This window comes from Strix uralensis, chromosome 15 (genome assembly GCF_047716275.1).
Source record: "Strix uralensis isolate ZFMK-TIS-50842 chromosome 15, bStrUra1, whole genome shotgun sequence".
NCBI classification, from domain to species: Eukaryota; Metazoa; Chordata; class Aves; order Strigiformes; family Strigidae; genus Strix; species Strix uralensis.
In genome coordinates this window covers 12836312-12862087 of record NC_133986.1, presented here as the reverse complement: position 1 = coordinate 12862087, position 25776 = coordinate 12836312, and the positions used below count along the sequence as shown (strand labels likewise).

At 50.3% G+C, this 25776-nt stretch overlaps 1 protein-coding gene across 4 annotated transcripts in view; it reads right to left on the bottom strand.

Moving 5' to 3' along the window:
- Nucleotides 1–25772, bottom strand: part of IGHMBP2 (immunoglobulin mu DNA binding protein 2) — a 44116-nt gene extending 18344 nt beyond the window's left edge. For all 4 annotated transcript variants that reach the window (XR_012631004.1, XM_074885048.1, XM_074885046.1 and 1 more), the window contains exons 1-8: nt 25690–25772; nt 23987–24156; nt 21983–22175; nt 21175–21272; nt 13351–13514; nt 12768–12968; nt 9834–9981; nt 7367–7541 (exon numbers count right to left, since the gene is read on the bottom strand). Coding sequence is in view for 3 of the 4 variants with exons in the window: in XM_074885048.1 (XP_074741149.1) it covers nt 7367–7541; nt 9834–9981; nt 12768–12968; nt 13351–13514; nt 21175–21272; nt 21983–22175; nt 23987–24156; nt 25690–25763 (1223 nt within the window). In the remaining variant the exon portion in view is untranslated. The remainder of the gene's footprint in view (nt 1–7366; nt 7542–9833; nt 9982–12767; nt 12969–13350; nt 13515–21174; nt 21273–21982; nt 22176–23986; nt 24157–25689) is intronic.
- Nucleotides 25773–25776: the final 4 nt, after the last annotated feature.

The following is a 25776-nucleotide window of genomic DNA, read 5'->3' as shown; positions in this document are numbered from 1 at the left end:
CCAGCCCCGGTGCTGCGACTGGCACGGCACAGACCCACTTACAGAGCTGCTGCCGCTCCAGCTGAGCGTGAGGGAGAAGAGCAAGGGGCGGGTGGGCCTGTCAAAGGGGCACAGGGTTTTTGGGAGGGGAAGAGGATTGGGTGGCATAAGGGGAAAGAGCAAGATGTGGGGCTGGGGAGCTCATTCCAGTTATTAGAAATCAGCTTTTCTCCTTCCAGGCTCACAAGTGAATGAGAAGGCACTGACAGCCTGATCCTCTCGGCTCTGCTCTGCCCCCCAGGGCATACCAGAAGTCAGCCTTGATATCCTGGGAAGGCAGCAGCTTTAACAGAGCTGTCTGCACTCAGGCACAAGCAGCTGGCTCAAAACAGCCATTCCCTTCGGAACAGCCCTTCTTCCTGCGTGGCCAGGCAAGGGGGGAAGCTCAGAGCACACCTCTCACTCAGCCTCTGCCTGCAGGGTGACCACTCCCACCAAGATAAAAATGCTTCTGGTTCTTTCCACCAGCCACCTCCTCCTACCAGGCTAATGACAAAACCAGTCACACCCTAAACCACCTCCCAGCAACAACTCCCAGAGCCAAGGGAGCCCCAGGAGGCTTTATCTGCCCTGACCAGCCTCACCTGGGTCCCACCCCCTGCCCATGGGCCCTATTTAAGCTCAGCTCTGGTCCCTCAGTCTCTACCTGAGTTATGGCTTAGCTCTGGCTGGGGAGGTCTAGGGGCTGTAGATCTATATTGCAGGTTACCTTGATCCTGCCTTTAGTATCTTCCAAAGAGATCCTGGACTCCCATCATGGCTTTATTTCTCACCCACCTGCTGATGGGACCCTCCAGGCAGACCCTAGCCCTGGTTCAGAGCCCACAGGAGCTGCTGCTGAACCCCATTACCAGCCCTTGGCTCTGCCCACTGTGCTCATACCCCATGGGGCTGTTTGCTGCTGCCAGACGCTGACTGCATAAATCCCATCAGGCAACCCCTGTGAGAAGTGAGGGACACCACAATGAGATGACTTAAAGGGATGCAGCAAGCTTAGCAGCCTTACCAACCAAAGGTATGTCCCCTTTGCTTTTCTCTTTTACTCCCCTTCCTTGTCTCACAAATTCTTGCAAATCTAAGAGCAACCCTAAATCTGACTTTCATACAGAACTGGCAGGAAAACCCTAGTGTTTTTTTAGCCACAAATATTCATAGAATCATATGACTTCTGAAGTGTTTCTTGTAATGATATACTACAAAGCAGGGGGAAGGCATTAAGCCTCACAGCAAGCCTTAGAAATAGTGCTCTTCTTTACACTAACAGCAGCTTCCACCACAGGGATCTACATGAGGTTATATGTTGAATTAATAATGAGGATATTAAACTGCTTGTGAATTTTTCACCTGTTAATAAATTTCCTATTATTTTACTGCTCAATTCATTCCTACAATGGTTGATTTCTATGCCAACAAAATCATAAGAGCACTGAGCAACAGTTTAAGTATCAATTGCTTTAGAGAAATTGAATTGGGACAGGAGGCTGGACAGAATCATGCATCTGATGCTCAGGAGCATCTACTTTGAAGTACCTAAAGTAAAGCTAGGAAAGCTAAAATCACTGAAATAAGCCCACAGCAGCCAGTAGTTGCTGTTAACCTGGTTTCACCTTGCTTCACATGCAGGAAAAGGCTGTACTTTGCTTGAATACACCTTCCCAGGCAGGTGGCGGGGACCAGGATAGATCCCAGTGAGGGAGGATGAGGCCCTGCTGCTCTGCAGAAGAAACGCTTCCTCCTCCAGCCCTTAGAAGAAATGCTGCACATCAATGGTGACAGCTGCAGCCAACTGGAACGAAGTATTTCAAAGGCTTTTGTGCCCAGCATGGTGTGAAATAGCCTTTATGGGCTGGGTGTGAGGAGTCAGCCTGCCATGCAGATGTCAAGAATGATCTTTACTAGGAGGTATGGAAGGGAAGAGTTTCCCAGAGCAGGATGGAGCTGTGCCCTCAGTCCTGTTATATCTTTTCTTATTCATCCTCTCGATGGCTGGTCTCCTCCCTAAGAGACAGAAGGAGATGTTGGTGTGACTGATCTCTGGTGTACACCACTGAATTCGGACAGCAAAGTCTGGAGAAGGGTGTCACTGTGCTTCCCTACCTCAAGAACTCTGCATTAAACTCCTGAACGGCAAAACCAGGCTTTAATCCTTGCAAATATGATGGAGGAGGGTAGCTTCTTCCTTCCAGCCGTGGAAATCAAAAACCAAGGCCTTTTCTACCAGAGAAAACCAAGGCCTGACACTTGCTCTTCAGTGGCAAAGCAAAAGCAAATCCATGACATGGAAATCAGCCGACTACTGAGCATGGAGGACTAGCGTGTGGATTTGGGATGGTGCAGGCAGCCAGACTGCCCACCAACCAGTGGGATGGCAAAACACTCCCTGCTTGTTCAAGGAACCAGTTGAGAGCAAGAGGTCTGAGAAGTGTCTGCAGATATCTGAAGAGTGTAAAAACAAATTAATAAATCAAAGCCCTGATGTGGAGACAAATTAATTAGGATGTCAGAAAAGGATGGAATGAGGACTAAAATGAAAACAAGGAGAACAAATGTTCCTGTCAGACAGCAGAAAGTGTCTTGGCATCAAGATGCCCCCTGGGACCGGGCCAAAACCTGGAGGGAGGCTTGAAGCTGGTGTCCATGAGCTTTGGAGGGGGCTGCCGAGAGGGGAAGAGCAGGGCACTGGTGTTTGCCATGGCTGTGAGGTCCTTCAGGAGAAACACATCCAGCACAGACAAGAGGTAGGTGACGGTACTGTAAGGGGTGTGTGGGGGTGCCCTCTGCATCCTAACTCCAGATATGTCAAAAAGCAAGGAAGAGGAGCACCCTTCAGACCCTCCACCAGAACCCCCTTAGCCTCACGTAGAAAAGATGATAATAACTGATAAATGCTGAATCCATGGAGGAAAAAGCAGGCAACAAAAGGTAGTTCTGCCAGACAGGGCCCGGCTTCCCGAGCTGAGCACAAGCTGTGTGGAAGATGAGTTGTCTGATCGCACTTGCAGGATGGCTCCTACGAAGAATCAAAGTATTCCTGTTTAAGCAGGAAGCCTCTGTTAAACAGGACTGACTTCACATACCGTAGTAGCAGACGATTCTTCTGTCAGCCCAAATTCATCCCAGCTAACTTTAGGCCCTTCACTGAGGCCCCGAAAATAGGAGTCCACCCACTCCAGGTCTGCTGTCATCAATGGAGGAGAAGGCGAAGGTAGGCGGAAGGGTTTGAGTCCTCTGCATGAATCATCCCTGGAAATAGCTTATTGCCTTCCATTAACCACAGAGGAGCCAGCAGGTGATTCGGTGCCTTAATTAGATCTCTGGAAATACCTAACAAGATGGAGTTAGAAGGAATCTGCCTTTGTGTTGCATTTCGTAGCCTGCAGGGACTGTGAAAAGCGCAAAGCGGTGCTCCCCAGCGTCTGCTTTATTTGCATGGTGCAGGGGGACGGTGCTGGAGAGAGGAAAGCTGTGTTATGTGCCTTGTTCGAGGCAGCAAAAGCTCTACTTGGGCAGCAATTAACAACAAGGCCACAGTTCAGATCTGTAAGGAAAAGAGCTAATAATTTTTAAAGGCGTTTATCTGAAAAGTAACTGGATGTCTCAAAAGAAGTTGTTCTAATTGATCAGAAATTGTTAGCTTTGCATTTAATTAGGATGCTGTTGAGCCAAGCTGTCGGCTGCTCCAGCTGGCCCTCACTGCGCATCCTCTCCATCACAGGCTGGCTGGGGGGTTCACCAGACAACAAGCGAGCTTGAAAGAAAGAAACTCCTTTTCCTTCTGCATTAAGCAGTTTGGCTTTCTCCCAGGGTAACACATGTCATCCCAGGTATTTTCCACAGGACAACTACTCTGCATTGTGCTATTTAAACCCTTTGCAGACTCCAACGCTCTGTCCAAGAGCCCTCTGCTCCACTGAGCCAGCGGCAACCTGCAAAGAGGAGAGGGAGGCTTTGCTATTCCCAGCCAGAGGCTTTGCTAATCCCAGCCAGAGGCTCGGACTACAGGGGAGGAGCCAGATCAGCACCTGCCTGATGACACCCACTCTCACCTCTGCATGCACAGTAATACCTACAGGGGACCCCTCTGCCATTAATATCTGTGGGGCTGCTACCAAGGGCTCCCACTGAGATGAAAGGTAAAGCCATAAATAGCTCAAAAAGCTTTATTTTCCACTTGTTTTCCTGCATTCCCAGTCTTCCAACAGTCAGCCACTCGAGCAATGGGCAAAGCTTGAAAATACCCAGTTCTGAATCATTTTACTTAAGATGTCAGCCTTTTAAAGTGCGGGGAGAGCCAGGAAAGATGGACTGGCAGCCCAAGGCCAGGCTGGGGTTGAAGACTTCTTGCTCAGTCCTAGAACCCACCCCAGATTTCTTGCATGACGTGGGATGAAATGGGGACAGTAAACCTCCTTCCCCCCTCATGCTGGTTATTCAGATCATAACAGGGACCTCCCCCTCATTACCTCCACCCTGCCTAACACAACAGGATACGAGCTGGAGTTTTCCAGTGCTAAGCTAACATACTTCAGTAACAAATACAGAAAGCTGAGTTTTCTCCAGTTCCTTCCTGCGTGGCTTCTCTTGTGGCTGGTTGAGTTCATCTGATGCCTTTCCCCCGAGTGCAGGAACAAACTTGGGTCTCAGCTTTGTTATCTATTTTTACAGAGTTGAAGATCTCCCAGACATTCACACTTTGGTGGATTTGCTTCACGTTAGCTAATAAGTTTCAAGAGTTACTGGGGGAACTGAGAGAAGACTGGCTGGCACAGGAGCAGCATTGTAGCAGCTTTGCCTTTCAGGCTAAACCAGAGACCTGCCTGGAGAGCGGCAGCATTTGAGAGCACAACCCATAACTCTTCCAAGCAAGCTGAAGTCAGCTCGGCTTTTTGCACTTTATCTTCCCAAAGGCAACTGTCTGGCAGGCAGCGCTCCGGTGACTGGTGTCTGACCAGCACTTGGGTCACGGACCTGCTGATGCCTTGAGCAATATATTTTGTTTAATGTAGCAAGTTTTTCAGATCATAATTTACTGGTAAGCCAGGCTGAGATGTAAATCTGTTAATGCTATAGATTCTGACAGATTACTCACAGTAAATAAACAGCGAGGCAAGAAGGGTAGGGGGTTTTGGACAGGCTTTTTGCAGCTCACCAGCCTAGATACCTCCACCAGGCAGTGGAGGAGTGTGCGTATCACCTGCCATGATCTGCAAAGCAACAAGCATTTGTCCATCTGATACTGGTAAAATGATAGAGTGTGTTAATGTTATTTGCACCATCTCTCAGCCATCTGCTGGGAGCTGCTGCCTCCCTTGGATTTTTCATTTCCTTTGTTCAAAATTCAAGTGAGATTATAGATGGGTATCTTGCTCATTGTTTTCTTGAAGCAGGAGAGAAAGTTTATGAAGTCAGCCCTATTTCTGTGCTTCTACACAATGACAGTTCAGTAATTCCAGATCTAGAGCTGGATAAACATGCGCAGATTTATATTTTAAACTACCCAAAGGCTCCCCAGTACTATCTGGAGTATCCCCCTCGAAGCACAGGCAATTTACAGATCTTTTCCACAAACTAATTGTTCTTAATACACATGCTGTAGGTATTGTGAGGTTTTATAATCACTGTGGTGTGTGTGTGATAATGCAGCATCTTGGTGGGCCAACTCCCACATTAATACATTAAATAAATGTGGAAGCAGAGAAGCAGAATTTAATGAAGGGAAGAGAAGACTTGGATTAAACTGAGTATGAGCCTGAATTCGCTCTCCAGAGCCTGCAGTCAGCAAAGAGGAGGTAAACCAGGTCACCCTTCTTGCCAGGGGCAAAGAAACCGCATGTAGAAGAAGAGATCATCTTTCTTAAACATTTCAGAGTTTATATATAAAAACTGGTTGTGAAACCAGAATTTGTGTCTCTGTTTTGGTCACCTTCTGTTTACCATTTTACTAGTCTGAATGGCTGATGTGAGTGTTTTAAACTGTTTTTTGAACAACTTTTCTAACCACTTTGACAATTACTTTGCATAACAGAGAGAAAAGAGGGAATTCAAACATAGCACTGCTAGGCACGTGGAATCAAAAAAATATCCCTGCTGATGACACGTCTCTCAGGAAAAACATCTGTCAAAATATCCAGGGTTTTGGGTAATCTGATAGTAATACATAGTACAAGTATTTCCTCTCACTAAAGTGAGAAACCACAGCACACAGCAAGCTCAAGACACTGAATTCTCTGGAGCGGGGCATGCTGCGGGTGACCAGTGGAGGGGTGCAGACCAGCATGCTCCTGCGGCAGCACCAGCCAGGCCGGCACCCTTGGATTTTGTGCTGTTTCTCTGCCCTGCAGTTCAGCAGCACCCACCCCTCACGCAGAGGCCGTGGCAGTCGAAGGTCCCTGTGCTGCTCCAGAGGTGTTATGAGCAGAGCTGTTTCCATGAGGCTGCAGAGCTGCCTCTGACATTCCCAGTGTCACAGATCTCCCTGAAACTCAGCGGTGTGACTTTCTGTGCGTTATTCTGGCCTCCCTGCGCTCACCCTCCCTGTTTGCCCTGCTTTTTCTGCAGAGGATCCTCTCTGTTGTGGGTACACAACCCCTCGGGAAATGTGGGACAAGAGCGAAGGCAATCCCGGGGAAGGCTGGGGCTCTGGCTGCCAAACTGTGGCCCTGATGCAGCTTCAAGGACCTCCGCAAAAGGAGCCGAGTGGGTGTTTCAAAGCAGGCAGCTGCCTGCCCCTGCCTGAGCAAGTATCCCAACCGCCAATGGCCAGGACCAGGTACAGAATCACCCTGTTTCTGCGGTTTGCTTTAGCAGCTCTACCGAGGTAATGCACCTAAGGTGGTTCCTACAAACTCAATCCCGTGCAAAGACTCCAGCAGGAATGAGAACCTTGCAGGCAAGGGGCACACCCCTCTGAAAATCCCAACAACTTCAGGGCAGGGCCAAAGGCTGCCCGTTGGATTTGCACTGCTCTCCCTGTCTGCAAACTCAAACCCCTGGCAGCCAGTGGGCCCTCATCAGCACTAACGGTGACTCCCTGGCGCCGCGCTGACCGCACACGCTGCGCTGTTACGTGGCTCGGCCGGCTGCAGGTAAAACAACCAACTGCCCTGTCCTCGTGTGATAAGAGTTCGCTCAGATGGAGCTGCCTCAGACTTTGAGCAGCGGCCATCAGTAAAACAGGCCTGAGGTAATTCTGGCAGTGAGAGCAAACCCGGCTCATGGGGGACACCAATAACCCATATTAATGAAATGTCTTGACTAACTTGAGGTATTCAGAGGCATTTGGCTGCATAAATAACAGGAGGACCTGGGATGACGAACCGTTCCTTACGTGTGAGAGATGATGGTGGGGGGAAGCTGTTTGTGATCCCCGGCCAGGATGCACTTCGGAGCCTTCAGCAGAGGGATCCAGCAACTGGCTTCCAGGGCCTGCGCACACTCGTCTATCACCACCAGATCAAAGTGATTTTCAGGAAGCAGCTTCAGCGGGCCCTCAGAGGAAGCACCTAATTAAAGGAGAAGGTGCACAGCTTAGCAGGGAGGCACAGGAGAGCGAGCAGCCTGGCTCTGAACCAGACTACACATGTTTTCTTTGTGACTGAGGGAGGCGGGTAAAATGATGTTTCTTTGCAGAGATTTAGAAATCCAGCTCTGTAGTCCATGCCAAACACATATACATTTATATGTATACGTCAGAATTGTTTTTGCCAACTTCTGTTTGTCCTTTTCCGTCCTGGCATCTGGGCCCAAAAGCTTCCAAGTCTCTTTGAAAACAAGGGAGAAACCCAGATGACAAACAGAACAACATGCTCGAACACTTCACTCGGAGCAGGAGCACTAATGAACACCCACTTCCTTCTGCCCTCAGATACAAACCAGACTTCCCCCCAACCCAGACTGAAAGAATGGCAGACTTGAGGTTTGCCCTGCCGGATACACTGAGGGACACCCCGAGAGGGACAGACCAGCTGAGCCCCCGACTGTGGTGCTCTGTCCTTCCTCCTGGTAGCACAGGAGACTGTAAGCAGACAACCACGGCCAGAGTGGGCTTTTTACATCAGACATCCATTTGTAATGTCAAACAAATAACCCTGGCACATGTCCTGCTGTAATCCGGACATGAACCAATATTGATCTACGCATTGATCAGAACGGGGAATTTCAGAGGCATCAGAAATATCACTGCAATTCAAAAGAAAAAGGGATGCAAAAGGAGGGGAGGAGGATTAAAAAGCCAGCATGCCAGACAAGGAGACTTTTATTCTCAATTTATTGTTTTTTCAAAACCTCTGTGCTCTTGCAGTGTAGCTCTGAAAGCAGCTCTGATTAGGGGTGATTTTGCTTTGCCACTGTAAATCCTGCTGCCTCTACAGCTTTGCACCAGTTCAGGTGTTACAGTTTGTCAACTGAGACACTGTGTTTTCATTTAAAAATTTTTTTTCCAGCCTGTATGAATCTACTCTGGTAACAAGGGGTAACAGCACAGTTTGAACGTGACTGTTGCAGTTTTACCAGGCTGCAGGTGGAAGGAAAAGAAATAAGTAGAAAGGTTATCTCTATCTAAAAAAGACTATACTAACGTGGCATGCAGCTGTGCGGATGGTTTACTTCCCTTGCAGCTCAACTTGAGTTTATCGAACTCCCATTAACTAAAGGTCACAGGTGTCGCTGTGCGTTGCCATGATTGAATTCTCTCTCTGCTGAACCTAGCAACAGAGCACTTTGGCTCGCATAAACAGTAATTCCCATCAAACTACGTGGTTCCAAACAAATACCAAGGTTGCTTAACTGAGGAAAACACAAAATCCAAACCCCTTGTTTGTCCACCACCTTTTGCTGAAGCAGAACCCCACAGCTCTCCACGCTGGCTAGCAAAGGCCCAGAGTCCCAGGAGAAAATCCCATCTGATCAACACAATGCTCATCACAAAATACCAGTTTTACTGAAAAAAGGAAACCTCCCCCTGTTTTTTCAGGCAAAGTTAAAAGAAGTGGGAGGCCAGTTCCCAGCAAATAATGCACTGGAAGGATTTAGCTTTCCTTTACCCTTCACACTAGTAACTTGTGAATGCCCCATGAGGTTCTTTTTAATAACTTAAACTTATTGATGTTTCCCTTCAGCAAATAATTCCTGAGCAACCAAATCTGAAGATTAGAAGTGGGCCCTGGAGTGTTATACATCTGATCCAGAAGAGCACTTCAGCACATGTTAAACTTTAAGCACTTCTGTTCCCCTTCGATGGCAGGGTGTTACCTCCCCACTCGCAGACGTGCCCACCTGAGCTGCTGACACATACCTGGGGCTGTTCCCTAAATTCCACGACGTTTACAGCACTTGGGTGACTTACAGAACTACCCAAATACGTGCAGGCTGAGATCAGGCTATAGGAACATGTGCTGTATTCAATCAGTCACGGAAATTATCCACGCGGGAAAGCAATTCCATGTGACTTGCAAAAATCAATAAGCAGATTGCACACCTTCAGTAGCGCTTGTTTACTCCCTGAAAGCTCATCCCCTACTCAGAACTAATAAAGAGGGCCCACACTGGCTCACACCAAAGCCCTTCTAGACCCATATTCTTTGCCAAACAACGTCACGTGCCAGCATGTAAGCAGGGAGAATCCCACCATGGAGGAGCTTGAGAGCTTGCAGCGAACTTGATTGAACCGCCAGGAGCTTGGAGCAGAAGACTGAGCCTCCCTCCTATCCTGCCAGGATGCTGCATTGCAGGGCATATGGTTCACGTGAGTCCTGGCAAGTGAGGCAAAATACTGCAAAAAAAAGAGGCTCTCGCACCTGTATTCGTAGCAAGGACAACACTGGCATGGGTAAGGGCTGCAGCCATGGCAGCTTCTTCTCGTTCCTTCAGCTCCTTTCTCAGCACCTTAATCTCACTGAGAAAATGGCTCCGCTCTCCTTTGTCTTGAGCCTTTTTGGTTTTCGCCTATAAAATAGAAAAATAAAGAGAGAACAAACTGTTTCTACACCTAGGGATACATTCAGCTTCTCAGATAACCAAAGAACCTGGATACAGCATGGCTTCTCTGTGTCCTCACCATCACCAGCCCCATGAAACCTTGGCTTCTCTTCTCTCTCCCTGCCAGAAAGCCCCCACCGCAGTCAGCACTGCTGGAAGCATAAAGAGCATTTCTGTCTGTGAAAAAGATGAACTACAGTGCAAACCCAGGGACAGAACCAGAGGAAGATTAGAGAGCAAAACTGATGGTGCCAGTAGGGCCAAGTTTAATTCTGTTCTGCCAAAAAGACCTAGTTAATAAATTAACAACAGCAGCTGTTCTCTGCTGTTGGCTGGTGACCTCGGACTGACTCTGCTCTGACAGCAGTGCAGGAGCAGGGAGCCTGGCCCCCAGGACAGTGCCTGGACCCCACCACCTCCTCGTTAGGGCTTTGTGGGCGCCAGCAGGCTCCAATTGTCCTGACCGGCCTCACCAGGGCCCCCACCCACACAGTCATTGGGCTGGGAGCTGCATTTAAGGCCAGGCCTTGGGCCTTGCCTGAGCTAGAGGGTTTGTGCCCTGAGCCTGGTTTCTTTCCTCGTTAGCTGCAGCCCTGCCTCCTTCCTCTAGACCTGCTCAGCATCACTGGACCTGTGCTGCTGCTCCTCCTCAGGTACTGTGGGCCTGCACCCTTGTTGGTGCAAAGAGTATCTGGGTGCTGATGTCCTGGAAGGCTTGAAGCCTGAACAGGGGAGGGGAGGAGGCACAAAGTGGTAGAAAATGTGTAAAGAGAGCCTGGGTTTTCATTGATGCTGCTAGTTCTCCTGTGGTTGGCGGTAGCGGTGAAGGAAAGAGTCAAAATGTGGAGTGGACAAAGGAAAAAATTATTACAGAGCAAGTAGATGGCACTGAAGGGGAGAAACTGAGGCAGGATGAAGGAGAGGTGGGCCAGGACCTCAGTGGTGAGCTCTCTGTAGCCCAGAGGAAGGGAGGCTCATGAGTCAGGGGCATCTTCTGTGAAAGACCTGATCGTGGGCAGCTCAGAGCATTGCTATGCGAGCTGAACTGCAGCAGTATGTTAGCTCTTGGCTTTTTGTTTGGTATTTCAGGGCAGAACAAGCCTTAGTGGCCAGTCCCTGCCTCCCATCACCTTGCATCCCCTGCCCTAGGGAGGAAGCACACACAGACCTTAGTGCTAAAGGCTCAGCTTTCTCCCTAATTTCCCTTCTACTACAGAAAACCAGCAGTGGAAAAAAACCTCCTCCCACCTTTCAAAGTGCCTCCCAAGGAGAGGAAAGGGAAAATTAATGACTAGTGAGAGAAGTGCAAAATAAATGAAGTAAAACAGACTCAGTGTAGGCCTGTGACTCCAGGCAGGTCTCTGGTGCAGCAGATAAGCACATCCCTTGTGAACTTGCCCCTCAGGCACAAGTACAACTCTAAATCAGATGCCCTCTCCTTCCCTTATGTTACGTGCAAGAACTTGTCTGCCAGGTGACTCCCCCACCTGCTCAGCCACAGAAAGGCTGGATGATGTTGAACTGCATCTGGCAGAGCTGAAGCTGCTGCCGTAGTGGTGGCTGCAGCTTCGTGGAGCTCAAAGCCACGGCTGGGTCTGCATCGTTTAAAAAAGGGAACGTGTGGTGCTGTGCTGAAGGGCAGGGCAGTGTACCCTGGCAACTATGGCACCAGACACATGCAGGGTAGGTTGCCCTCCTGCACCGCTGAGACAGGATCTCTCCAGCTGGACACATCTGCAAAATGGCTTCTGGACAATGCTGCCACCAGAAGGGGGAGGGGGGGAAAAGTCTAATTAGTATCAAAACCCGTCATCTCAAGTAAAAGAGCTACTTTGTAAATTAAGTTGAGGAAAATTAGGTTGTGGAAGAAGAAATTAAGGATGCATTTTTATAGTGTATGCTGCTTTCTACTTGAGGTGGCTGAGAGTGGGAGGGAGTGTCAGGACAGCCAGACATCTCGTTAGGAAGTGAATTAATGATGTGAATGTTTCTCTCGCTCTCTGGTGAAGAGGATTGCATGAACGATGCCAGACAGAGAGAGCAGGGCACTGCAGCATCTCCCCACGCAGCAGTAATGACTGATTTTGCCACTTCAGGGAGGAATTGAGCTGGGAGGAGTTCTGCCCGCGGCTCTGGCAGCAGACGATGAGCACCAGTGGCAGGTCACCGAGGAGGCTCAGGGAGCCCCTGGAGAGGGGCCCTCTGAGACACCTCCTCGCCTGGAAGCCTCATCCAGGGCTAAAATTGCCAGGCTTGCACCCCAGTTCCTTTCCTCCCAGGCTGGGTTAAACGCCTCCTAAGCAGAGTAAATGGGATTAACCCAGGCCACGCATCTCCAACTGTCACTGTTAGTCCCCTGCACTATTCTATTTTTTCTTTCCTCTCCCCTGAAGCGGCCTTTCTGCTGTTGACTGACCACAGAGAGGCTCAGGCCCACCAATATTCTACCCCTACCTGTACTCAGTAAGATCCAGACTGGGAGCATCGCTAGGGGCTCCAGGTTCAGCCAGGGCGTGGGCTGGCTATTGCTCACATCAGGACTTGTCATGGTGACTTGCCTCTAGCCACTGATTTTGGGGCAACCCAGAGCACCTGGCTGTAGCGATTATCTTCTAAGGACATCCAAGAAGCAGCAGAGTTGTTCTCTAGTTCAGAGAAAAAGTAGCTTTCCTGGCTAGTGGGTTGGGGGTACTGCTAGTCTAGAGCGCTGGCCTTTGGGTAGCCCATGCGGGGCGCGGCGCAGGGACACGCACCAAGGCCTGGTCGATGTCCTTCCTGATATCTGCCACTATCTCGGCGCTGTCGCCGCGGGCCAAGACGGCGTCCAGGGAGTGGTGCTGGATGGGCTGCAGCAGGCGAGCGGGGTGGCCCAGCCGCAGGACGCGGGCCTTGTGGCCAGCCAGCCTTTCCACCAGGTTATCCACAGCGACGTTGGAAGGGGCACAGCACAGGACCTGTTGGGGGAAAACATGTGCCTGTTACTGCCAAGGACAGCAGAACCCCAGAGCAACGGCCTCCCCGCAGGAAGATGCTTAGCAGAGAGGGAGACCAGCATGTATTGACTGGGAATAAGCCACCAGGCACCAAAGGCAATTCTCACCTTGCTTTGAAGCACTAGTGCAGGGCCTTCAATAAACAGCAAACCTGAGCTTTGAAGCTTCTATTTGTGCCTCGTTTTAGCTGATGGGGGAAACTCCCCAGGCCTGGCAAGCCGAGCCAGACTCTGCAGTGTAGCGCTGCTGTCACTGGCTCTGCTCCAGCTGCCGTGCAGCCCCGTGAGTTTGCAAAATAAACCGAGGGGATCACTGTTACCACAGTCCTGCCACTGATACTCACTTTCAGGCCTTGCTGTATAGCTTGCAGGATGATCTCTACTAGGGTTGTGGTCTTCCCTGTGCCGGGAGGTCCGTGGATGATGGCAAGCTCCCTCTGCGCCAGGGAGAAGGAGACGGCCTCCCTCTGCGATGCATCCAGCGTGTCGTTGTAAAGCTTCAGGGGCTCTGGGGAGACAGCAGGAGATTCACTTGGCCAGCAGCCCTGACACAGGCGCTTGCTGAGAAGCACAAATCCGTGACTACAAATAAGAAGCTCTCAGTAGCTGGCCCAAATCAATTTGATAATGCGAATAGCATTCCTGGGGAGGCAGATACACTGTACCACCTAGGTGGCTAAAAGAGCACAGATTGGTAAAAGTGAGGCTTGTTATGCCTTCAAAATAAACAGGCTACTCACCCTGCATCCACATCTTCCCCTTCTCTCTCCTACCCGGTTATTTTACAGGAGCAAGCATTCGGTTGTGAACACGGCCAGTCTGTGCTGATACTTTTCAGCATTTAAAGAGGCATTTACTAGCCATAACTTCAAGCATTCAGGATCTCCTGGGTCTGGAGGGTGCTCTGGGTTTGTTTTAAAGGTGAGCTGGATATTTAGTAAAAAGAGGGGAGGAAGTAAATTTTGCAAGCAAATCACTCCCAGTTAACAAGCCCAACACAGTGCTAGTGAAAAAGCAGCAGAAACTAGTGTCTGTGAGCAGAAAAGAGCAGTCCTGTACTGTTCAACAATGACTGAAAAAGAAGGCAGGAAAAAGATACAAACCGGCAATATCAATGATGCAGACTAAAATTAGTTTGAGCTGCAATGATTGGAAAGGGAAAAAAGGGAAAAGAATACACAAATTGCATTACAAGAGAATTGATTTCACTGCAGAAGACCGAATCTTCACAAGATGCTTTTTTACCTCCCAGATTTATCTAATTTAAACCCATATTTATTCTCATCCCCCATAATCCTGCTAATCTCCTTGTTCATTATGGAAGTTAATTACAGCAGAGATGATGACTCATTACACTGAGGTTTACCGAAAATAATGTTCCCACAAAAGCTTATATAAGACAAATCTCTGGGCATCGTTCCCTGCTGGGCATCATGTGTTTTATCACTATCTTTGCATTAAGGGCTTGACTAAAAGCAGGAAAGTTTCTTCTGGTTTTAGGCAGGTTGTGTGCAACGCCTGTGTAAGCTCTGGCACTGAGTTTGAAGCAGCACAACTAAATGAGGTGTCCAGGTTAAATAAACAACATTTGTTAGACAGATGCTCGGTGAGGAAGAGAGAAACAGGACTAATGGTAATTTTTCTGCTAACCTGCCTCTTGCTTTATATATAATTTTTGAGTTAGTGTGCTAATGACTAAGAGAAGACCAGGAAGCATCCCATGGGCTGGGGAAAAAGAAAGACTAGCTTAAAAACTGAAAGGCATTTCCCACAACAAGGAACAGCTGGGATGTAGGAGTCATTGATATTTCTTTGCTCAAGGAATGAGATCAGAAACAGGCTTCTCCACACGCGTGCACCCCCTCTTCCCTTTTAATCACACGCTGCCAAAAGTTGCTGTGTGGGCAGGCTGGGAAATGTGCCTCTGCTCTGGACTGGGCACGTCAGTGGTGAGGAGGAGGGCAGAGCCTTCTTGGGGATGCTGTGGCTCTGCTAAACTCTCTCCAGCCCCCCGCTGGGCTTGCAGTGGGCTCACCTGGAGAAATGCCGTTTATCTGCTCCCGTGGGGCTGGCCCAGAGCTCTTTACAAGCCATCAGTTTAGGGTTTGCGCAGATGCTCCCAGAAGATGCCCGTGAACCCAGCTCTAGCCCTGCGGCATCGCCTCGGCACTGCTGCTCCTGCTCTGCCCCAGGCTGCCCAGCTCAGCCCCCAATGGAGACCACGGCGAGGACAGATGCGAATCTGCATCCTTGGGCCTGGCAGGGATGGCCCTCACTGGTGGTCAGGTAATTCAGCCCCTGATGCACAACTTGATTTGAGAGTATAGCACTGAGGAAAAAATATCACCTTGGCCATCAAGGCTGGTCCTCCAACATTTCTAGGAGCCGAGACACTTTCCTGCACAGCACCAGAGGTTCAGGTGAAGAAGTGGGTTGGAGGGTGATACTTAAGTCCAGGAAAGGGGCCTTTGCACCAAACATGGATGGGAACAGGCCCTTCTAGGGGGAAGAGCTCAAATTCCCTGGAGCTGGAGGCCTCTCACTTTTCAATGTACCTTCCAAAGTAGATTCCCCACCACCAGTGTGTGCGGGCACCAGAGCAAGTGAGACCCCACCATCAGTTCCTCTACCTACAGCTGAGCACTGCAGGACAAAATCCTGCTGGGTAATTAAGCCTGAGACAAGGAACTTTCCCTGCTCTCCCTATGAAGTATTTGGCACCTGAGTTGTCCAGGCTGCTTAGTTTTCCCCACAGATCTTGAGGGCCTCCCTGTGGCCCCTGTGACAACAGGAGGTATCACATGGCGGAGGGACACGGAGCATTTAAGATTTCTTCAACTGACTTGTCCCGTGCGCTGGATCTGTGCCGAGAGCTGCCGAAGTTTTGCTAGAAATCCCCGGTGCTTCCCCAGCGCTCTGCCTGCGGGGTTGACTTTCACTGGGGACAGCCCTGCCTTGCAACTAGGCTTTTTTCTTCCTTCTTCCTCTTTTCCAATGCCTTTTCTCAGCACCAGGCAGAATTAGATACAAGCCATGCCTTCTGCTCTCCACGCGGCCGTGGGAGCCAGGAGGTGTCTGGGCACAGAGGTGACCACCCCCTCGCTTTTTCTGCACCAGGACTACAGGGGGGAGCTGGCAGCTGTTAGTGATCTGCACAGGGCTATGCCCACAATAAGGCGTAACCTTATTTCTGGAAGAAAAGGGAATGTGTGCACCCAGCGAGCAGAGCAATACTGGCCTCTGCTGGCAGGCAGAGCCTCCAAACAAACCCCCTCCCCACACCCCTGCTGTCAGCGAGCAGGGCAGGATTCCCCCAAGGAGATTTCTGGTGTGGAAGCTCAAAGTGCTTCTGGGCCATGAGAGCAGGTTAAAGTGGAAGAGCATTTCTTATGTGCGGGCTTCTGGATTTTGCTTCCCAGAGAGTCCAAGAGAGCAGAAATCTGTTCAGATCAGAGTTTGCCTTTAAAAATTTGTTCTCCCACTTCCTGGAGGCAGCAAGGTAAGGGGTGGCAACGCTTTGTGGTGAGGACTAGTCCCATCCTTAGCTGCAGAGCCCACTGACCCACTGGCGATACCTTCACGTGCTTCTTTCAACCACTCCATAGGTTATTCTCCCCACAGCCTGTCTAGTGTGTTTGTGTTACGCCAAGGATATTTATTCTGAGTTGCATTTTTAAGTGTTTTGGAAGAACTTGGGCTTTGATGTGCAGTGCTGCAGGTAACGTCTCAGCCTGTGCACAGTCCCAGCAGCTCAGGGGGAGGTGAAAAGCCCAGAGTCAGTGCACAACCCTGATGAATACAACCCTGCTGGCCACGCAAGGGGTGTGGGCTCATGAGAGTGCACTGACACTTGCCATCATCCCCAGCAGCATTTCAGCTGTGCCCTTTGTGTAGAAGGGACAGCTTCTGCAGAGCCCAGGCACCTCCCATCCAACGGGGAGACACCGGCTTTCTGAATCAAACCTGAAGGCCCTGGCTGCCCCTCACAGCTCAGACCCCAAAACATTTACCAGGCCTGGCCCTGCTCAACCCTGAACCCAAACATCCTGTCTAGACCCCGGGGGGGCAACCCCAGCAGTGCTGTGAGAACCCACTAGCTGTGAGATTTCCTGTGAAGACCATGGGATGAGAAGGTTGGTACAAACTCATTTCAGGCTTCTCAAGGTCAAAAGCCTGGCATTTTTTTCCCCAATTACGGACAACCACCTTACACAAGCCCACTCCCAAAACCGTGCTCCGGGACACTGTTCCAGTGGGAGTCATGCCTGCACCCGTTGCTACTGGGAGGGATTTGTCCCCAAACCAGGATTTTCCTGACACTGTGGGAAAAGCTGTGTCCAAATCAGCACAGCACAACAGCTCGGCGCTGGGTGAAAGCGCACTGCTTTTGTCACTATTTCCCTTCTGGGCGTACTGGTGGTTCTTGAGCAGCCAGCATCACGCGCTGGGCAGATGACAGCAGCTGCTGACTACTTCAAACCTGTGTTTCTATTGCCTTTATCAGACTCCTTGGCAACCTAAAGGGTCGGTGACTGGATTCAGGCACCCTCCTGGGATCTGTATTCACAAATCCTCCAGGCACAGCGTGTGGTAGCCCGCTGTGACCCAGTCAGAGCTGTGACCCAGTCATGAGGAGATCACAACACAGCACAGCAAAAAATAAGCAACTAAAAGCTGTTTACCAGACAGGCCACAAGGCTAATGTAACTCTATCTGCGTATGCCCTAAAGAGACCCTGGATAACCAACCCTTTGGAAAATAAAAATAAAAACCACAGCTGCTTTTCCCTTTTCCCTCCAGGTTACAAGGCTCCACACTGGCAAACAGTCCCCAGCAGAGCAGAGGATGGCACTGAGGCTCCATGAGTGTTGCTGCTGGAAGGAGCCACTGTGTCTCTCACCCCCCGGTACCGGTGAGTGTTCTGCCTGTCGACTCCGCACTGCAGCCAGGGTACCCACAGCGCTCTGCAGGCTACACAGCTTGCACAGATTTGCTCTCCAGCTGTTGCCCTTCCAATTCTCAGCCCCATAACACTTGCATCTGTGGACCAGGTTCTAACCGATTTGATATTGAGTCCTTTATGAAATGCACAGTGGTATCGGAACCCACCTAAAAGCCCCCAGACTCCCACACTTACAAAATGACGCTTCTGATTTTTTCTCCACCCTTAAAAAATTAGATCTAGGATTCTGCTGCCGCACGTATTGTTTGCTGAAGCCTATTTTGCCCTTGGGAGAACGCCCTTGAACATCCAGGCAGAGAGCTGGGCGCTTATGATTTCCACTGACCCTTTTACTTCTCAAACTCCCCATACTTTGGTTCTTCCCCACCGTTTGTACAGAAGAGTGACACATGTTCCCCCTCTAGGTATGGATCTCATCTACTCCGGGCCTTCCTCTTCCCCTGCACAAACGTCAGTGCTGGCTTTTCCTCTGGGCAGGTGTTTATGTGGTCTCCCTCCTACCGCAGCTTTCAGGGCTTCTGATCAAAGTGGAACTTATATTGCCTCCTGGAATAGCGTTAACACAGACGTATGTCTAGACAGGCGGCTTTGAGATGTACAGAACTTATTAAGTCTGGGACTCCTGACGGGTTTGTTTCAAATCAGATAATGGGTGGGATGAGACAGATGCAGGGAAGCATCGCCCCAAGAAACCAGGCTAAAAGATGCTTGGTCATGAAAGGAGATACTGTGTCATGGAGGAGAAGCAGCCTGAAATGCTGTGAGGTTTTTCTATCCTTCCGTGTCAGAGCACGCCCCTGGGAAACTCTCACTGCCTTTCGCAGATACCCCACACGTCTGCGAGTTTCTCTACCATTTGCAGGGACACATCCCGGTGTCCTGCAGTGTTCAGGACACCCGGGGAACTGCACCTGCCATCCTGAGAGAGACAGGATTCATCCAGCCAGCTGCTGAGTGCCCTCCCCTTCAACTTGAGGGAGGCTGGCACTTCATGGCACCTTGTAGGACCTATTTAAAGTTACAGTCATTATTATTTAATTCCTGGCTAGTGTAACATCTTCCTAGTTGGGGAGAAAGGAGCTATAGAGGGAGGAGGTAAATGGAAGGTCTTTCCGCCCTGCCAGAGCATTTTGCTGTTCTCAGGTGATACGCTGCCTCCTCAGATTGCAGCTCCTCTGTTCAAACGTGGCTGAACGTTTCTATCAATCAATATTCTCAGTGCTGAGGATTTGTCTCTGTGCTTAGTTTGGCACGTTTGAGCAATTTGGTGAAAAGGAATTTTTCTCCATTAGAGAGGCAGTTCTGCTACCACAAGGGAAAAAGCAGAGTTAGAGCTGCTAAGAAAGTTGGTTCATTAAAATTTAATTCTTTTATCTAATATTAAAAACCTGAGTGCACCAAGGTCCCTAGGTAGCCAGGAGGCTAAGAGGTTTGATTCAGACTAAGCTCAGTGCTTAGAACTACAGAGATATGACTCACACCAACGTTATTCTTCGTCCCTGGTATATCGTCCCGCAGCCCAGCCCGAAGGCGCGCCGCAGGGAGCGCGCGTCCCAGCAGGGAACGGTGGTGTGTGTGAGGCGTGAGCACTGAGAACAGCCAGACACGGCACCCACAGCCCCAGCAGAGCTGCAGCAGCAAGGACAGAGCACCAGGAGCTGTGGTGGGGAGGAGAGTGAGCAGAAGCCTGGCCAGCGAGGAGGCAGGCAGGGCTAGACTGCGGCACGCACGGCACGCTGCCCAGCAGCGAGAGGAGAGCGCGGAGCGCGCGGCACGGCTTGGGTAGAGGCTGCCAGCCCCATCCTGCTAGGCAGCCTAAGCTTCCACCCTCCTGCCTCCCCCGAGTTCTGCAGCCCAGACGATATTTCCCTTCTGTCGAGGGATAACACTCATTAGCAGTTGCCGAGCACTCGGCTATTCTGCTGATCAGAGGCTTTGGTTTCCCCATGGTTTCTCTGAAAGGGCAAGCTGTATAATTTCATCTTTCATTTTTCAAAAGACTCACATCAAAGAAGATCTGAGTAAAAGGGGATTCTACTTCTATGCATTTTTTTTTGACAGCTGTTGGTAAAACCAAGTTGTGAGATTTTAAGTATTTGATGAAACCAAAGCAGCCTGCGCATCTCCAACTTGACTGAACACATTCAGAAGGCTATAAAAATAAAAATACAAGTGTTCCCATGCTGTTTCAAACTGCAGTAGTTCCACAGTCGCTTAATTCCCATGAAGTCCAAGTTATTGGATTTTCAATATAGAAGCAGCGCTGGCAGCTTCTGATCTTTGAAGTTTATGGATGGGATTGGGGCAGGAAGCAAATAAGAAATGCCTCATAAACTAAATTGAATTTCAGACTCATGAATGTGTGCAAACAAATTCCCCCATCGCAAATCCTGCCTGGTTTATGCCAGAATTCAGCTTTACTTGGAACACACTGAGAGAAGCGAGCGTTAGCTGGCTGAACAGCCTCCTCCAGTGATGACAAGGGTCTTTACGTGAGCGAAGTGTGTCCAGTGACCCACAGACCAGTATGGAAGGTCAGGGTTCAATGCTGCCAGCTGCACACCACCTATTACTCGCATTCAATACTCAGGTCTTTCCTGGAGCAAAGTAAGCTCCATGTTTGGTGTGGATAAAAACTTCACAGAGTTATTTGTGTTCCCATGAGCAATTTCAAAGAATGGGTCTTGACCTGAGAGACCACAAGTGCCCTTCCCAGCTGGTCAGCCCCCAAGACAGGACTGGGATGACTGGAAGGGGAGTCACGGCAGCACAGCGTGGGAAACACTGGCACAGGCATCACTTAGGGCTCTGGCTCTTTGCCTGTCGGCTGTAACATCTGAAGAGGTAAGCATCCTCCTTCCCGGGCAGGGATGGAGCACAGACCCCTTGTCCTGTTGGTAGGGAACTTCAGAGTGAAGATTTCCCCCTCCCCTTCCCCACAATAACTTTCCATATCTTTGCTTAAAACCACCATGAGAGCGGCAACATCGGTGCTCTCACCCATCCACCCAAAAGAGCTCTTCACCTGCCTAACTCTCAGCTTCACACACCAAGGCAGACTAAAACCAGTGTCAGGCTTTGTGTATGTGCTTGGCTGTGGAGGTCCAGGGGCTCTGACCCTAAGGGTGCAGAAAATTTCTCCAGAAAGATCAATCCAGCACCTGCCACCAGTCTGGTATAAAATCTTACAAAGAAGCATCCTTACTTGTTTCACTGAATGCGCTTGGATCAGAAGAAAAGAAGAGGACGTCGATCAGGTCAGAGGCTGGACCACCGTGATACTGCTTTAGTGCATTTAGAGCTCTGTCGAAGAAGAAAATAGCCAGGTTAGGTGCACAGCAGGAATTCCTTCAGAGATCCCTGTGCACCTTAGGGCTCAGTGATAGAAGACTGCAGGCACAGATTCAACTCTTCCGAAGCTGCAAAATGTGACTCCACAACAGACTAACCGTCATTGCTGCATCCTCCAACCCTCACGCACACACCCCTTATGCTGCTCAGGCTTCCACATTCTACTGTTACTCCAGTCTGATAGAGCCAGACCCTGTGCTGAGCCTTTTCAGCACGTTAATTCAGCAAAGAGCTATTCACTCCTCCTGCCAGGATGGAAAAGGCTCTACACAGAATCCAGAGGACCTGAGGCGATACAACATGGGACCAAAATATGTGGCTGAGTGCGGGATAAGGGGAAGGAGAGGGAAGAGTGGGACCATACAGCCAGCAGGTAGAGAAATCCAGGCTGTTGTGACGCCGTAGCACAATGTATCCCACTGAATTATCTCCATACAGGTTCCCTCAGTAGTTAGCAGAAAAAGGCACATCCAAAAGGTGGACACCTCCAAGTGGAGCTGCTCTAGGAGTAAGGCAGGAAAGGAGAGGAACCCAGCCTAGTGAAGTAAACTCAGATCTGCCTCAGAAGAGCTCTTCCAGAATAAACCTGGCAGATTTCAACTGGCTTTTGCTGATTTCTGAGCAGAGTGACCGCAGGTGAAGTGCAACCCTGTGGCCCTTACTTTTTCAGCCTGTTGTAGGTGACGTCGTTGGCGAGTTGGAGCAGGCGGTAAGAGCCCTCCCGGTGCAGGCTCAGCAGCCCGTCCCGAGACTCCTCAAAGGCAACAGTCACTGCTTTGGAGGTGACACGCGTTACGATGCCGCTGGAGAGCGGATCACCCTGCCCAGCTGAATCGTAAAGGCCCACGATGTCCCCTGCAGAGACAAGTTTGAAGAGAGAGCGTGATGCAGGGCAAACGTTTTGAAAAGAAGCTTTTTTGAGGAGACCAGCAGCCCAGCACGGCCCGGCACAGACAGCAGGACCACCTACACCAACCAGAGCTCTAGCACTGTGTTTCCCACCAAGGGCAGAATTTGCACCAAGCCCATAATGAAGGAGAATATCCTTCTCTCAGCTGACAGAGGCACACAGAAAGGGAGCAAGAGGACAATGAACAGAGAGAAGACACCAGACAGCAACCAACCAGCTGCCTTCAGACCTCCACAGGAATTGGGGTGGAGACCAGCAGTGCTCCCCATAGCCAGAGCTGCTCAGAAAGCCAACAGGCTTTCACACAGACCTGGGGAGAACCTGACTTCTCTGAACTCTCAGACAAACCGTTTCACATCCATTTAATTTTTCAGGAATAGCCAAGGAGTCTGCATGACGATCTGTGCCTCCCAGATGGCTGCTACATGCCAGTCAGTACAACTGAGACCAGAGATTTTTAAGGACTCGCTACAGCTTTTCACAGTCACTGTGAGATGACAAAAGACAGTCGAATCACATCTTGTAATGGTGAAATGGAGATTTTGAGCAGGGTGTTTGGCTGAGTTTGTAACTCAGTCTGGGCTTATATTCATTGAGGATTAAATTTCAGATTTACAAACTATGGGAGGCTTTCCCATCAGCTCCTACACTAAAACACTCGCATCCCAGGAACAATTTACTGCTGCGACGATGTTCTTTCTCTTTGAAGGGCACTGGCAGATGCTCTCAAGGCTGAGACCCCACTCCGTAAAGAGTTATTTTAATTTCAAAGGTCAGCAGCTTGGAGGCCTGGGTGACAAAGAACGCATCAACAAACTGAACTTTGACACCCTTCAAAAGGCGACCAGGGTCAGCAACAGGATGGGTCCCCAGGACGCACCTGCTTAGTGAGCTCAACGATCTGGCAACTAAATCAGGAAAATTACTAAACTAAAGCAGAGAATTATCTGGTGCAGCCAGCTTCTCTCTTGTAGAGTGGTGTTGGAGAGTGCAAGGCAATACCCTCGTTGCCTAAGGAACAGAGAAGGGTCTCTGCAGGGAAAAAAGAGAGGGCATGCCGCAGACTCTCTTGAAAGGACTTCAGAGCCAAACCCCAGCTCTCTGGGGGATAAAGCCTGCCCAGTCGGTTCCTCAGGTGCAGCAACAGCTCAGCGCTGCCACCCCTGGTCCTGTTTTCATGGAAGTGATGGCACAGGGCAAGACACGAGTGAAAAGGGCACTGGCTGATGTGCTGGTCAGTCTGTATTTCTCTAGTACCTTTATTTCCAACCAAAATCGAGGTGAGTCAACTAATAACAGTACATACCTCACTTCTCACTCAATAAAAATAGCAGTACAGGGAAGGAGGAACTCAGGAAGGAAAAGGAATATCACTTTCCATTTTGCAATTAAAGTGTAAGTGACAAAAGCTCCTTACCTACTGCAAGACATAAGCATGAACGCTTTGGCTTGTACAAAGAATGCCACAAAATCGTTCACGACAAGAGACCAAGGCTTTGTTTTATTGATTCAGGAGGAGGAAAGCCAGCTCTTTATCACTGGCGCTATTTCCTGGTGCAACATATGTGTCTGTAACAAGCCAAGGGAAAAAGGGACTGTTTTTCTCTAAATTTATCTTGTAGCCATAACATTTTCTCCCTTTCTTTTTTGCATCAATTGCTCAGTCTTTACAAACGTCACATTAGAAAGCTGTTAGGACGAAGATATTGCTCATCTCCCACTTCACCTAATTTGCACCGACAGAGATATCACTCACCAGGCCCAAAGCTGTTATAGGGCAGCTCAGCATCTGAATCATGTTTTCTAGGCTGGAAGGTCACGAGCAGCCGTCCGTAGAGGCCAGTTCTCTGGCTGGCAGCTTGGAGTTTCAGCAAGCAGACGCCTCTGCGCTGCAGCTCCTTCAGGGAGACGCTTTCCTGCCATGCCCTGGAAACCACACACAGGCGTGAAAACATTTGCTGGACTGAAGCTGAGGTTCAAAGCTTCAGAAAACCAACCAGGAAAAGACAGGGGGAGAAGATGGAGAAGAAGGTGAAGGATGATGGTGACAGAGACGTCGGCTTGTTGGAGGGCTGGCTTATATGATCGCTTTGTAGTGATGTAACTAGACTGGCTTCCACAGGCTTATTCTGGGAAATGGGGCGATGCTCAGAGCCTGGAGAAGAGGAACATCTGTTTCTGTGTTATTTTCCTCTCTCCTGTCTGGGTGTGAAAACAAAGGGCCTGCCCAGTTACCCACGTCCCAGGAGAGAACAACCTGAGTTTTCTCCTACCACACATAAGCGCTAAAATGGAAGATCTGCTGTTTTCTACATGAAGTTGCACCAACCTCAACACCGCGCGGCGGCTGCATGGGAAGAGGAGCGTGTACCTGGCCCAGCCTTGCAGGCTACAAGGGCCCGTGGCACAAACACTGGCAGCAGCTCTGCAGAGCACTGTCCTTGGGGGCCAACACGTGCTGCAGCCGCTGTGTTTGCTCCACACTCTCACTCGGGGCTGGGGGGGGGTGTCTTTATTTTTGTATAGATCAAAACAAAAAATCCCCCAGGTTTATTCTCTGTAGTCCCCCAGCTTGATTTGTTTCTGTAGGTTGGTTTGTAGGGAGCTGAAGTGTCAGAGAACTCCGGGCAGCTGTGGAATGACCTTGTCCTGTCTCCTGGAACCCTCCGTCCTTCGGGCTGGGTAAGGCCAGGCCTCACTGGCACTCAAAATGGGGGTGTCTGCACCCCCGACGTGGCCCCACGCAACCCAGGGGCACCTGGTGCTGCCCCCACCCTCCCTGGCCCCATGAGTCCATGTGAGTCAGGTGGGGTTTGCTTTCAGCTCGAGCCCAGGGGCAGGAGGGCAGAGCTGGGGGGGGGGGGGCGGTCTGGGGGAGGAGAAGGGGAGCCCCAAGGTGTTGCTGATGTGAGCTTGGACCTTATAGGTGACCGACCTATATAGGCTGACCCTAAAGGGCATGTCTAGGAGGGATTCCTACAGGGATGAGCTGGTCCCATAGGGGTGAGGCCAGGAGGGTTCCCACGGATTAGAGTAGGCCCCACAGGGTGGGTTCCCTACCGGGATGTGCTGGTTATACAGGAATGAGTGCAGCAGCATTTCCTATAGGTGACAGCAGGTTTCCCACAGGTGATGGGAGGTCCTACAGGAGTGACTCAGCCCGGTTTCTTATAGGTGACAGCAAATCCCTCAGAGGTCTGTCTGTCAGCTGTTTCCCATAGGTGACAGCATGTCCCGGGGGGGGGTCCAACAGCGTTTCCTATAGGTGACAGCAGGCCCTATACGGGTGTCAGCAGGGTCTCCCACAGGAATAGCAGGTCCCAGAGGGGATCCATCAGCGTTTCCCATGGGTGAGAGCCGGCCCCGCCGGGCTCGGTGCGCGAGGGCTCCTATAGGTGACAGCAGACTCTATAGGGACAAGCCAGCGCGGTTTCCCACACAGGCCCGGCCCGGCGGTACCTGCTCTCGGCGAGCTCGGCCTCCCGCTCCTCCCGCAGCAGCTCCAGGTGCCGCTCCGCCGCCTCCGCCGCCATGGCCCCGCCCACG